The sequence below is a fragment of the Mandrillus leucophaeus genome, unplaced genomic scaffold, assembly GCF_000951045.1.
Source record: "Mandrillus leucophaeus isolate KB7577 unplaced genomic scaffold, Mleu.le_1.0 Scaffold1599, whole genome shotgun sequence".
NCBI lineage: Eukaryota > Metazoa > Chordata > Mammalia > Primates > Cercopithecidae > Mandrillus > Mandrillus leucophaeus.
The window spans coordinates 51,774-66,055 of record NW_012101586.1 but is presented as its reverse complement, the minus strand read 5'-3'; the positions used below and the strand labels follow the sequence as shown (position 1 = coordinate 66,055).

At 37.6% G+C, this 14,282-nt stretch overlaps 1 gene segment (V, D, J or C); it reads left to right on the top strand.

The window, feature by feature from the left end:
• The first annotated feature begins 8,492 nt into the window (after nucleotides 1–8,492).
• Nucleotides 8,493–14,282, top strand: part of LOC105536461 — a 40,798-nt gene continuing 35,008 nt past the window's right edge. The window contains 1 exon segment of the V gene segment in view: nucleotides 8,493–8,586. Within this exon segment, the coding sequence occupies nucleotides 8,538–8,586 (49 nt within the window).

Sequence of the window (14,282 nt, the reverse complement as noted above, 5' to 3'; positions counted from 1 at the left end):
AAGGCCAGGAAGGCTCCCCTCCATTCTAACTCTATTTTTTTCTCCTTCAGCCCCTGCAGCACAGACGTGACACTGTCCCTCCTGATTTAATAAAGAACAGCAATTATGATACCTGAGGAATCGCAGTTATTGCATCTATCCAGGTCATACATCACAAGAGAAACTACTCAAGAGAAATGACCGATTTCAAGAAGAATTTGTTTTATTTCCTTTTTTAACTTTCAAAGTCATAGAATTTATTTATTATTTATAATATTTTATTTTAGTTTCAGTGGTACATGCGCGGGTTTGTTCTATAGATACAATGCATGTTGTGGGGGTTTGGAGTTTAAATTGTTCTATCACCCAGGTAGTAAACATAGTACCCAATAGGTAGTTTTTCGATCCTTACTCTCCTCTTACCCTCCAGTCTCAAGTAGGCTCTGGTGTTCATTGGTTCCTTTTTTGTGTCCATAGGTACTCAGCGTTTTGCTCCCACTTATAAGTGAGAACACCTGGTGTGTGGTTTTCTGTTCCTGCATTTGTTCACTTAGGATAATGGTCTCCAGCTCCATCCACGTTGCTGCAAAAGACATTATATCATTGTTTTTTAATGGCTGCATAGTATTCCATGGTATATATGTGTCACATTTTCTTTATCCAGTCTACCATTGATGAGCACTTAGTCTGATGGCATGTCTTTGGTATTGTGAATAGTGCTGCAATGAACATACATGTGCATGTGTCTTTACGGTAGAATGATTTATATTCCTTTTGCTATATATAGAAAAGGATCCCTAAAAATGGGATTGCTCAATGGGATGGTAGTTCTGATTTAAGTTCTTTGAGAAATTGCCAAATTGTTTTCCACAGTGGCTGAACTAATTTATACTCCACCCAAAAGGGAATATATAAGCATTACATTTTCTCTGTAGCCTTGCTAGTATCTGTTATTTTTTTGACTTTTTAATAATAACCATCTTGACAGAATTAGATTTGAAAATACAAGACAGGAGATTTGGTAGTCAGGAAGCTGACACTGGAAACAGGGAAATGTCTATTGGTCTGCCAGAAGCCAGAGTTCATTTGTTCCTAAACGCATGGGCTGTCTAACCATGTGATCTTCTGCTCTGTCTAAGAAGTTCAGATACAACGGTGCTGGTGCTGTCTGTTGACAGAACATCTCTCTAGGTGACTCTCCAGTCTTCACCTCAGTCTGCTTGCCTGCCTGCAGGTGTCAGTGCTCAATCACCCTCTTCATACTTTGAAATACAATGGGCGGGCTCCTCTGAGTAACTATAGGAGAAACCATAGAAAGATAAAGGGGCTTTGGGAAATGTACTTCTAGAAATGACAGTGAATATGGAGAATTGGGAGCTGACAGCCAAGTGAGGTCAATATTTTCCCAAATCTCAGAATTTTCCTGCTATGACTTGGCTTCAGGATACATTTGCTTGTGCTTCTACATAATATTAGCAAGTCTAGGATCATTGCAAGCACACTTCATTCAGTCATAAAGTAAACAGAAAAATGAGAACATTGCTTAGAATACACAGAATTTATTTGAGAAATGAAAAAACTTTTCTGGCTGAACAAACAAGAATATCTACGCATGCATAGAATATATTGTTTCCTTAGCATGAAAGCACTTTGCTGCTCAAAATTTGTCCAGATGCTAGCCAGACATGAGGTTCAGCAGTGTGAATAGAGGTTCTCAAAACTGTTGAGGAGAAGAGAGCCTGACTTTGGGTTCATGAAAGTGTTATACAGAAACAAGTGGTGTGTCTATAAGAGAATCACTCAAGGCATTGTCACCTGCCTGCATGGACAGCACCATTGTCTGTCTTCTCTAACTTTATCATCAACATCACTGTGATCACATTAAAAATGCAAAGTAGCAAATGCATCTTAGATATATTGCATAACAGTCTGAATTTTAATAAGCATATAGGTAATCTACAGGAGTTTTAAAGAAGCTGTGTTTTAGAAGACATTTACTTTAGACAAATGTATTTCCTCATAATAAGATCATTTACATTAAAGCTGCATGTATGAAAACACATCTAGGCCAGGTGCGGTGGCTCATGCCTGTAGTACTAGCAGTCTGGGAGGCCAAGGTCGGGAGATCACTTGAGGTCAGGAGTTCGATACCAGCCTGGCCAACAGGGCAAATCCCCATCTCTACTAAAAATACAACAATTAGTCGAGCATGGTGGTGCATGCTCATAACCTGAGCTACTCAGGAGGCTGAAGCATGAGAATCGCTTGAACGTGGGAGGCACACGTTGCAGTTAGCCTAGATCACTCCCACTGCACACTAGCCTGGGTGACAGGGCGAGACTCTGCCTCAAACAACAACAACAACAAAAATTCAGCTTTATTTGTGACTAATGCAAAATTACATTTGAAAACATTTTTAATATTCTAAAAGTTGGAAAACATCATTATTTCTCCATCAAAGATGCAAATAACTTGATAATTAAGTACAGGAAACATTTTTAGAATCTTTAAGAGTTAACAAAGTAAAAGAATAAATTAGAATTATGTGCACTTGTGTTACTGATCATTAGACTTACATTTGCCTGTTCAGCTTTGTTAGAAAATTTTCTTTACTTTTGCTACCTGCCATAGAAATGTTGTACCTTGGATAGGCTCTGCTTTGTTCCCAGATCAAACACAATGCAAAGGCTGGAGACAAGCTCAGTGCCCTGCAGCAGAGCTACCCTGCTAAGCCTTTCCTTGATCAGCAAGATAATTGTTATCATGAACATCTCTGAATACGAAAATAAATGCTTAGTGTTCTTAGCCACTGAGTTTTGAGTAATATATACATATGCACATTTTTTCCACAGGTGAGGCAAATTGCACTTTTGTGATTCAAATATAATTAATTTAATTTCTTCTAAATATCTTTCTGAATGGTTTGCTATTCATATTTATACCATCACATTTGATAAAATACATCTATGTATTTTATAGATGCGTAATGTGTAAATATGATATTAGTCAACTTTTACTCAAGTGGTCAGGTCAGAAAAGGTTGTTATCTGAGCCTGAGTGTAAAATATCCATCCTTGGTCACAGAATTGTATCTCTATGTCCTCCTGTTCCCATGATCTAGATTCAGCGAATGGCATTTGGCAGAAGACTTTTGTCTTGTGCCAGGAACAAAATAGAAACCTGTGGTCCCATTTTCTGTTTCTGTCCCAAATGTGTCTAGCTGTCTCCCTTGGTAGTTGATGGAATCAAGTTAAAATGAAGAGTTGATGAGAACTTTATCTTCCAAGCACACCTTTTCCTTACTGCTTAGGGATCTTTCCCAAGGGTCCTGAATCTGCCTCAAAGAGCAACACTCAAGTAACTCCAGCACTACAGGTGCAAGGACGACCACAACGGTACAGAAGAACAGGGACAGACTCTGACCCCTCAGGGTACCCATACCATATTGCTGAAAACAGATGATTATGCTGTCAATGCAGGAGACAATTCCTTGGGTGATCTTCTCATTAACACGCCACTTGATTATGTAAAACTCTTCCATCAACCCAAAACCAGCCCCTCTTTGTCTTAACAGTTTTAAGAGCCTGTATTCACACTCCTGAACTGCATTTTCTATAAATAAATCTGCTTCTTTTCTTCAAGCAGTTTAATTCTTTGGCTTTCCAAATCACTCTGTAGGAGGCAAGGACATAGTTTTATTAATGCTACTCCAAGTACCACTGAAGTCTGCATCCATTCTGGAATTAGAGTCAGACAATATGCATCCAACAGTCCAGACATTATCTTGGCCAACCCTGAAGTTAAGCTCTTTTAGATGAGGACACAGCTCTGATGCTTACAGAGTGTATGACATTGGTAAGGTTGCTTAACCTCCCTTTGCCTCAGTTTCCATATCTTTGGAACTGTGACAATGATATGATCTACCTTTAGGTCTTTTACAATTTAAACAAGGTAAAGCGTTTAGAACAGTATTCAAGACATAATATATGCTGCTATTAATTTTGTTATTACTATTATTACAATATTTAGCACTAAAATAATCATCATTATCATCATTAGACCAACTTAGCCAAGAGTTATGGGACACAACTTTAAATCTAATCCATGTATGTTTCTTTTACAAGCAGCATTAGATTTTGGGCAGACTTTATTCATTAACCAGCTTATGGTGTTTAAAATCCTAGTGATTTGGTCTTGATCTATTCTAAAATGCTCAGCCTTTGATTATACTCACCTAGATATGTCCAGTGTATTTCTTCTCACCATTCACTACCAAAATTTTACCCAATGAAAAGGCAAAAAAGGAAAAGTGAAAGGGTATGTATGAGGGTGATTTGGTAAACTGAAACATCACTTCACCTTTTTGTAAAATCATCTGCTTTCTCTGGAAAGAGTTTTCAAGTTGTGAGTATTTGATTTTTTTAACCCACATCGTACTTCTTCAAACACATTTCTTTTCAGCCATTTTCTCCAAAAGTCCCAGGCAGATTAACTGTATCCAATAAAGTATAGTCAGCCTTTCTCTGATAGCCTCTCTGTATATACTCAAAAGTTTCCAGTTCCATATAATATTATTGTTTCATTACCATTCAAATACATAATTCCAGTGAATCTTATGATAAAAAACAAAAAATTTGGAAAAGTACATATTTCTAGAAATGACTGTAGCCATGCATAAGTAGCCACACATTCCTTAACGAAAGGTCATAATCTCATATTTCCAGACATAGTGTCTGAATTGTGTACGTCCTAATACAACACCAATGGTATCTGAATCTTCTCAGTAGAAGTAGCTCAGTGCATGCTGCAGCTGTCCATTTGGTTCCTGCAATATTCCAAGTGATGGAAAATTCTATTTGTTTATCCAAACAGTTGACTCAAGAACAGCTGTTCATTTGTGGATACTACCATGTTTTAATAAATCCCATTTCTCTTTTGTTTTCTTCAGACTATTAACATTTTAGTGGTAAATGGCCATGATAGAAAACTTAGTCATTTAAAAGCTAATATTTCTTTATTCATTTGTTAAAGTCAATATTAATTAATTTATTTAATGTTCTCCATTGTGCAGTAAGCTTTAAAAGGATTAAAGCCTAGAAAGCATGAGAAAAAACAGGATCTGATAGAAAAAAATTATTTATCCAAAAGTCTGCATATGACCAAATACAAAGAGTAGTAGAAGCAGCTGTCTCAGTTAGCTTTGTCCAAGACTTCCTTCCAAAACAGATTTCATTGGTTGTATTCATTTATCACCACCAGTAATAGGACATGTGGACATTATTTAACTCCTGATATACATTGAATACACATCTCATGTGTAATACTATTGCTGAAAATAAAAAAAAAATGTGAATCTAGTCAATAGAAGACCTCAAATAAACCCACGTTAAGGGATATTCTCCAAAGTAACTGGCCAGTACACTTCAACAGTTTCAAGATCCTGAAAGACAAACAAAATTTAAAAAATTTGTCACAGTTTGGGAAACAGTAGGGAAACAATAACTGACTGTCATATACTATCTTGGATTTCACCCTGGAATGTAAAAAGGGCACTATTGGAAAAATTAGTGAAATCTGAAGGAGATTGTAAATTACTTAACTAATAGCAGTGTATCTATGTTAATTTTCTGGTATTGGTACTTACACCGTAGTTACGCTTGATGCTAACACTAGAAGAAGCTACAGGAAGAGTATATGGGAACAATTTTTACTGTATTATTTAAATTTTAAGTTTAAAAGCATTTCAAAATTAATGAAAATATATCTATAAAACTCTGAAAAATATGGATTCTAATTAAATAATTTCACAAGGGTCATCATATTTTCCACCTTTTCCTTTTTGTGTTTCTTATGTCTGTTAAAGACGATCTTGACTTTCCTCATGTAGAGTATATTTATTTATATTCTCAATCCTAGAATGTGTATAAGGCATTTTACAAATTGACTGTGTGCTCATCTAAGAATGTGAAGTCTGGGGATTACAGTTTCCTATTTGTTAAGAGTTTGGTTTCTCTTTAAACTGACGGTACGGAGTTCAAATTCTCAATTTCAAAATTACTTATTTTTGTAAATATCCCCATTCTCTTTCAATGTGGCTATTATATTCATTTAAATTCAGTTTACAAGACATCTCTGTTTATGGTGTCACAAAGAGTTTATTCAACATGAATTGCAGAACTGGAGATTTTCCAACATGAGGATGGCTGCAGAAACCAGCAGCTTGCCATCAAAGCGAGTGGACTCGAGCTGGTGTGGAACAAGATCCTTTAGTGTTTCCAGCTAACTGTGATGAACTATGCCAGAAATGGACTGTGCAAGCCCACAGTTTTGTTAGTTTAAGATGAGGGCCCTGGTTGGGGCAAGTGGTACCCCAGCTGAAAGTTACTAGTCCATTTCTGGTTTAAGAGAGTTATAGAATTGCTGAGATAATCTCTGCACAAATTCCTGGTGACTTAAAAGCTGCAAGTATGAATGACAGAGATTGAAGGAGGCGTAGTGATAAGTAAAAACACAGGGAGGTAAGAACTGATGGCATCTTGCATGCGCTTTTCAGGCCACACACAGATGGAATGGGAGAAGGTAGATTTATGAATTCCAGATACTTGAGCAAAACTTCTGCCCAAATCATGAGTGACCACTAAGCAAACATATAGGCAGCTTTTATAAATCCAACCTAAATATTAAAATTAAGAATGAAAAATTAACAGAGATATCAGTGATCAAACATCATGGTAGGGGGTTGGGGAGGGAGCAGTAGATTCTTCAGCATAGGTCCACGCAAGTTATTAAAATACATTTAACAATGCTCAGGACAATAAAATAGAATCCAGAAACACATGATCTAAAATGTGCAGTTTTAAAATAAAAACCAAATCTTCAAAGAAAAAGAGAATTGTGACCAATATTGACAGAATAAAAACAAAAGAGAAAAAGTACCTGAAAAAATATTTGAAGAAAGGATTGCAGCAACTTTTCAAAAGTAATGAAATGCATTAATGTGTAGATTAAAGAAATTCAATAGTGTCTGTTAGAATAAGCACTATGAGAGTCATAACTAAACATATCATTGTTAAAATGTTGAAAGACAAAGAGGAGAAAACTTAATGCATCAAGAAAAAACTGACTCAATATAAAAACTCAGAGAAACAATAATAAAACCATTGACTAATATTTTATTGTAACCCAGGGAGTATAGAAGATAATCAATTTCCAGGGGTAAAAAGGCAGCCAAGAATTCTATTTCTAGTGAAAATATCTTTCAACAATAAAAGAAAAGGCCAGGCACGGTGGCTCACACCTGTAATCCCAGTACTATGGGAGGCCGAGGCGGGCTGATCACGAGGTCAGGAGTTTGAGACCAGCCTGACCAACATGGTGAAACCCAGTTTCTACTAAACATACAAAAATTAGCTGGGCATACTGGTGCGCACCTGTAATTCCAGCTACTTTGGAGGCTGCGGCAGGAGAATTGCTTGTACTCGAGAGGCAGAGGTTGCAGTGAGCCGAGATGGTGGCATTGCACTCTAGCCCGAGTAAAAGAGTGAGACTCTATCTCAAAAACAAAAACAAAAACAAAAACAAAGAAAGAAAGAAAAGAAAGAAAAGAAAGAAAGAAAGAAAGAAAGAAAGAAAGAAAGAAAGAAAGAAAGAAAGAAAGAAAGAAAGAAAGAAAGAAAAGAAAGAAAGGAAGGAAGAAAGAAAGAAAGAAAAGAAAACTAAAAATAAATAACAGATATTTCTTACAAGATATTCAGGAGGAAGTTCTTCACAATTTCAGGAAATAAAAGCAGTCAGCAACTCAAGCCCAGGGGTAGGATTGAAGCCACCCTCCCCACACACACACACAAAAAGCAGCAAGAAAGAAGTTAGACAACATGAACAAAAAAGTGAAAGCAAACCAAAAAATACTCTTCTTTCAATCCATGTGAATTTTCAGCTCAGAAAACGCAATCTATTGTGATAGACACCAGAATGTCTGAATGAGTTAGCATGGTTGGGAAAGAAGGAGAAATAACTAAGATGGTGCATGAGGGAAGCATCAGGAGAATTTGGAATTTTCTAGGGTTTCATCTGGAGAGTGAATATACATAAACTTTAGTCAGTTGCACTTTTAAGTTTGGTGAGCTTTACTCTATGTGTTTTATCTCCATTAAAGAAAAAAACTTTAAAAAGACAGAAACCAGACTCTTAAATTAACATTGAAAAGAATAATCACATTTTAATAAAACTCAACTTATTAAAGAGAAGTGTAAAACGTGCCTGAGAAAGTGAGAAAAAATAAAAATCTATTAAAGAAAATGAAAGGAAACATTTAAATATGTCACTTCTGCCACTCAGGCAATATCTATCTTTATTATGGTCCTTCAAATGCAGAAGATATTTTATCTTTGCTCACAACAGAGTCCCTGCACACTCTCCTTGGCTCTTTCCACACTGCTGCACCCACCAGGGGATTTGCATACTATCCCCTAGGGAGGAACTTCCCTTGTGAGTCTGAGATAAAACTCAGCTCTACCCTTGCCTTGACTGATCAGGACTCCTCAGTTCATCTTCTCACGATGAGACTCCCTGCTCAGCTCCTGGGGCTGTTGATGCTCTGGGTCCCTGGTAAGGATGGAAGGGAGATGGAGGAGGAGAATGGAGTGGGAGGGTGAGCTCTTGGGGTCCCGCTGCCTTTCATGTGTGTTCCGTCCATGTATTAGATGTGCCTTGTCCTCCAGGATGGGGCATGTGGTGTTTAAATCAATGACAGTGAGAAAGATTCTAGAAGGAGCAGGGGCCTGTAATCTGGAGAAGACTCTGACACAGAAAAAGGTGGATGGTGTGAGATAATTTAACTGACTGCATTTTGCCTCAAAAATTTGATTCTTTGTGAAATTGGATGTTTTGGGATACAAACCAAAAATGCACTCACAAAAATAATGATTTTCATGAAAAATGTAACAGAAAACAAATAATGAAAATGCCTCGTAATGTTCGTTTATAACCTTGCACTTCTCTCTCATTACTTCAGGATCCAGTGGGGACGTTGTGATGACCCAGACTCCACTCTCCCTGCCCGTCACCCCTGGAGAGCCGGCCTCCATCTCCTGCAGGTCTAGTCAGAGCCTTCTGCATAGTAATGGAAACACCTATTTGCATTGGTACCTGCAGAAGCCAGGCCAGTCTCCACGGCTCCTTATCTATAAAGTTACCAATCGGGAATCTGGGGTCCCAGACAGGTTCAGTGGCAGTGGGTCAGGCACAGATTTCACATTGAAAATCAGCAGGGTGGAGCCTGAGGATGTTGGAGTTTATTACTGCATGCAAAATACAAAAGCTCCCCCACAGTGGTACAGCCCCGAACACAAACCTCTCTGCTGGGTGGCCCAGCTGCCCACATGTGTTGTTTGTCAGGGGAGCAGGCACCATAGAGGGCAAGACAGTAAAGAATTCAGGGGGATGAGTTGCAGGAAGCTGCTCCTGTGAGTCTTGGGGCTACACCTCAGGCCGAACCTATAGGAGAATGGTGGGGTCCAAGTGCCCACTGAGCAACCAGACATGATAATGGAGAAAACTGAATGAAAGTTCATCTAAATCCCCCTAGCCTTTCCTACATCTATTTTTCAACTAAAAAGATTCAGTGTAACGACTTTGTAATTAAGGCTACTCCATGTCAACCTAAAACTGATATGTTTTTTGGATTTTCTTTTGTTTGAGTAGTTACTGGTTACAGACACAGCCGGGTTTGTTTAGTAACATGAAAACTGTTTCTCTTCTTCCCCCCACCTTCACACTTCCACATTTTCTTAGCATATGTCTCTCTCCAGCAAAGGGGCAGGCATAGCATTTTACATCACGATTTCAGGAATTACCCATGTCAAACAATGTACATTCCTGTTTTGGGGCTACTAGGTTGACTTTGTTAAATCCACTTAAAAACAAAAGTCATGTGTCCAATGTGTTTGACCAGTCTCAGGCACAGCAGGTTGAAATAAAAGGTGAGGATTTTGAATTGCAAATCAAGGGTTTTAGAAATAAATATTTAAGTTTGGAAGAATTAGGTAGCATGCGTGCTTTATGCCACACCCAACAGAATTTTGAAAAAAATTAGATAACGCATGGCAATTTTTTGCCTGGTACAAAATAAGAATATTAAGATTTTGGACAGCAGCAGTGAAAGCAAGCATGAAGGACATGTGGCAGAGGTCATCTGTTGGTGCAAACCCAGCTCTGTTGCTCATGTTTGCTGGGGTCCCTATGCTGGTGTGGTTGGAGTTGAACTACTAACCAAGATGGAAACTTGTAAGTATTTCTTGGAAAGAATCAGGGTGTTGAATAGACCCCTGCATGCCCTTCAAGGCTGTGCCCTGATGCCACTACAAGTTCATAGGGTCGTTGTGCTTATTGTGGGGCTCTAGGAATTTAGTAACTCAACGGTTACAGACGTTCCTGTGCAAAAGTGAGGTTGGGTCATATCACCTGAGGACCTAAGGTTAGGTCATGTCACACCTTCCCAGTCAACCCAACAAGACATAGGTGAGCTTCCAAAAATTGATTTCACGTATGTCCTATATCTGGGGATCAAACGAGAGAGAATGGTCATTCAGGAGATACCTTATATCAAATTAGTTAAAATGTTAACCAGGGCTGAGCTATGGCTGGGAAGATCAGTAGGAGTTTCATGATAGGAGCCTAAGGCCTATATTTTAGACCTGCATGAAGGACAATCAGTGCAGGATTAGAAGGAAAACTCAGGAGAATGTGGGAGCTTTCACTCTACCTTTCTCATCCAATCTCCAGCGATTCTTTCTAACCCACACCTCAGCAAATGTCTCAATACGAAATCCAGCCTGGTGTTAAGAACTCAGCTCTTGCCTACTCTGTTAAAGCAGCGCCAAGAACTGCCAAACTTACGTGGATTCTCCTTCCTCATAGAGTCCCTCTGCTTGGGCCACGCCGGAACCTCCACCGACACTCACCAGTTGGCAAGTTTCATAAAATAACTCAATGAGAGAAAAACATCAGTTGACCTAAAATGGTGCATTTCTCCCATGAAATTTTAGGTAATTTGGTTCATTTTGTCTATAGTACTATGTTGTCATTATAAATATGATTTTTAAAATTTATTATTTTTTTCCTGCTTTTGTTGAATTGCTTTTATTTCTCTTCTAAGAACCACTACCTCATTCCTTTTACTTTTGCATTTTAAATTAAGTTAAAATGGGAGAATGCCAACTTTGTTATTTTATTATTAATAGAAGAAATTGATGTTGAGAACAATCAATAAAATGCACATGACATGATCACATCTATGTTGAAAATGAAGTAAAAAAATCTGAAAAAATGATGGTAATTATGTCAGAGTTTACAATATTTGATACCACATATGATTTTGTATTCCAGTAAGAAATACACAGAAATGTATGCTTTAAATATGCCACATTTAAAGAGTGCTCTAATAATATTTTTATCCAGAATGGAGACTATCAATTATGGTATTATGTAATGGTAGAAGTAATAAGCGTTTGAATTAACAAACAAAAATGCTATATTATATTTATATTTTGTGACCTATGGTTGTAGCCTTGGCCGTGTGCACATTTCTAGAGGCAGCAGGCCAATAGTGCTCACAGCAGTATCTGGCATCCAGTACCTTTTCTATCACTCATGCAAATGGTCTCAGCTAATCCAGCATGAAGCCAAAGCAGTTGAGTATTGACACTATTGCTCTGAGTCTTGTTTTGCAGACTACTTCATAATCTGTTTTTCTATTATTAAATATAAATTCTGAATATATTTGGACCGAATTGGCTTATGATACCTGCAATTAAGGAACTTCAAAGACATGTCAGGATAAACTTAATAGGACAAATTAAGATATTTTGTTAATGTTGTACACCAACAGAAGATGAGTCAGCCTAAAACACCTCTTATAAAGGTTGCTTCCCAGGTGCCCCGGGGTCCCAGGTCTACTCAGCGTCAGTGGATGTGGGACAGATTTCTCACCCAGTATCAGTACTCTGATACTTGAGAAAACTGAAGATGCTGAAACACCCTAGCATGACCCTCTCCCTGATGAGTCACAGCCTTGTATAATCTATTCCCACTGAGAGCAGGCAGAATCTAGGACTCACTTCTAACCGATATAGTATGGCAGGAGTGATGAGATGTATTTCCAATGATTGCATTGTATTATTTAAGTGTCTGTCCTAGCAGACTGGAGAGAGACACTCTCTGCTTTTCTTGAGCAAGCACAGAGTCATGTGTACATTGCTTATGGGAAGATCACATGGCAGGGAATTGCCCACAGCATCTAGGACCTGAGAGCAACCTTCAGTCAGGATCCAATAAGAAGTTAAAGTCCTAAGTCATAGACACTCAATGAAATTAGTTCTGCAGCAATCTGAAAGAGCTTTAAAGTGCATGTGTACTCAGGTGAGTCTCAGGTGAGAATGCAGTCTACACTGTGGTAAAGTCTTGTAAAACCTTATGGACATTCTTCTACATGTGACTTGCCAATTATCTGAGCACCTTTTGTTGCATAGGACGTCGTTTCCCCACTTTATGTTTCTGTTTGCTTTGTCAAAGATTAGTATATTGTAAGTATTTGACTTTATCTCTGGGTTCTCTAGTATGTTCCATTGGTTTATATGTCTATTTTTATATGAGTACCATGCTGTTTGAGTGACTATGACCTTGTAGTATAGCTTGAAGTTGAGTAATGTGATGCCTCCAGATTTGTTCTTTTGGCTTAGTCTTGCCTTGGTTATTTGGGCTTCTTTTTTGATTCCACTTGAATTTTAGGATAGTTTATTTTCTAGTTCTGTGAAGAAGGATGGTGGTACTCCTACGGGAACTGCACTGAATTTATAGATTGCTTTTGGAAGTAAGGTCATTTTCATGATATTGATTCTACCTATCCATGAGCGTGGGATGTGTTTCCATTTGTTTGTGTCATCTATGATTTCTATCAACAGTTTCTTGTAGTTTTCCTTGTAGAGATCTTTCATGTCCTGAGTTAGGTATTTTCCTAAGTATTTCTCTTTTATGAGCTATCATGAAAGGGGTTGAGTTCTTGATTTGACTCTCAGCTTGGTCGCTATTGGTATATAGCAGAGCTATTGATTTGTGTACATTCGTTTTGTGTCCTGAAACTTTGCTGAATTCATTTACCAATTCTAGGACCTTTTTGGGTCATCTCTCACCTTATATAAAATAAATTCAAGATGGATCAAAGACTTAAATCTAAGATCCGAAATTATAAAGATTCAAGGAGACAACATTAAAAAACCCTTCTAGACGTTGGCTTGGGCAAAGACTTCATGACCAGACACCCCAAAACAAATGCAAGAAAAAGAAAGATAAATATATCAGACTTATTAAACTAAAAAGCTTCTACACAGTAAAAGAAATAATCAGCAGAGTTAATAGAGACAACCCATAGAGTGGGAGAAAATCTTCATGATCTATACCACCAACAAAGGACTAATATCCAGAACCTACAAAGAACTCAAAAAAATCAGCAAGAAAAAACAAACAGTCCTATCAGCAAGTGGGCTAAGGACACGAATAGACAATTCTCAAAAGAAGATATACAAATGGTCAACAAACATATGGAAAAAGCTCAACATCAGTAATTATCAGGGAAATGCAAATCAAAACTACAATGCAATACCACCTCACTCCTGCAAGAATGGGTAAAATCAGAAAAGGAAAAAGTTATAGATGTTGGGGTGAATGCCATGAAATGGGAATGCTTTTACACTGTGGGTTGGAATGTAACTAGTATAAGCACTATGGAAAACAGTGTGGTGATTCCTTAATGAATTAAAAGTAGACCTATCTGATCCAGCAATCCACTACTAGGTATCTACCCAGAGGAAAAGAAGTCATTATACAAAAGAGATACTTGCACATGCGTGTTTACAGCAGCACAATTTGCAACTGCAAAAATATGAGACCAGCTCATATGCCATATATATACACACACACACATATATACACGTATATATACACATACATATATACATGTATATATACTATATACACACCTATGTATACATATATAGATATACATGTATATGTACATACATATACGTATGTACATATACACGCACATATGTACATATATATACACACACACACAAATATGTAGTAGAATACTACTCAGCCATAAAAAGGAATGAAATAATATCATTTCAACCACTTGGATAGAACTGGAGGCAATTATTCTAAGTGAAGTAACTCAGGAATGGAAAACCTAGTGTCATATGTTCTCACTTATATATGGGAGCTAAGCTATGGGGACACAAAGGTATAAG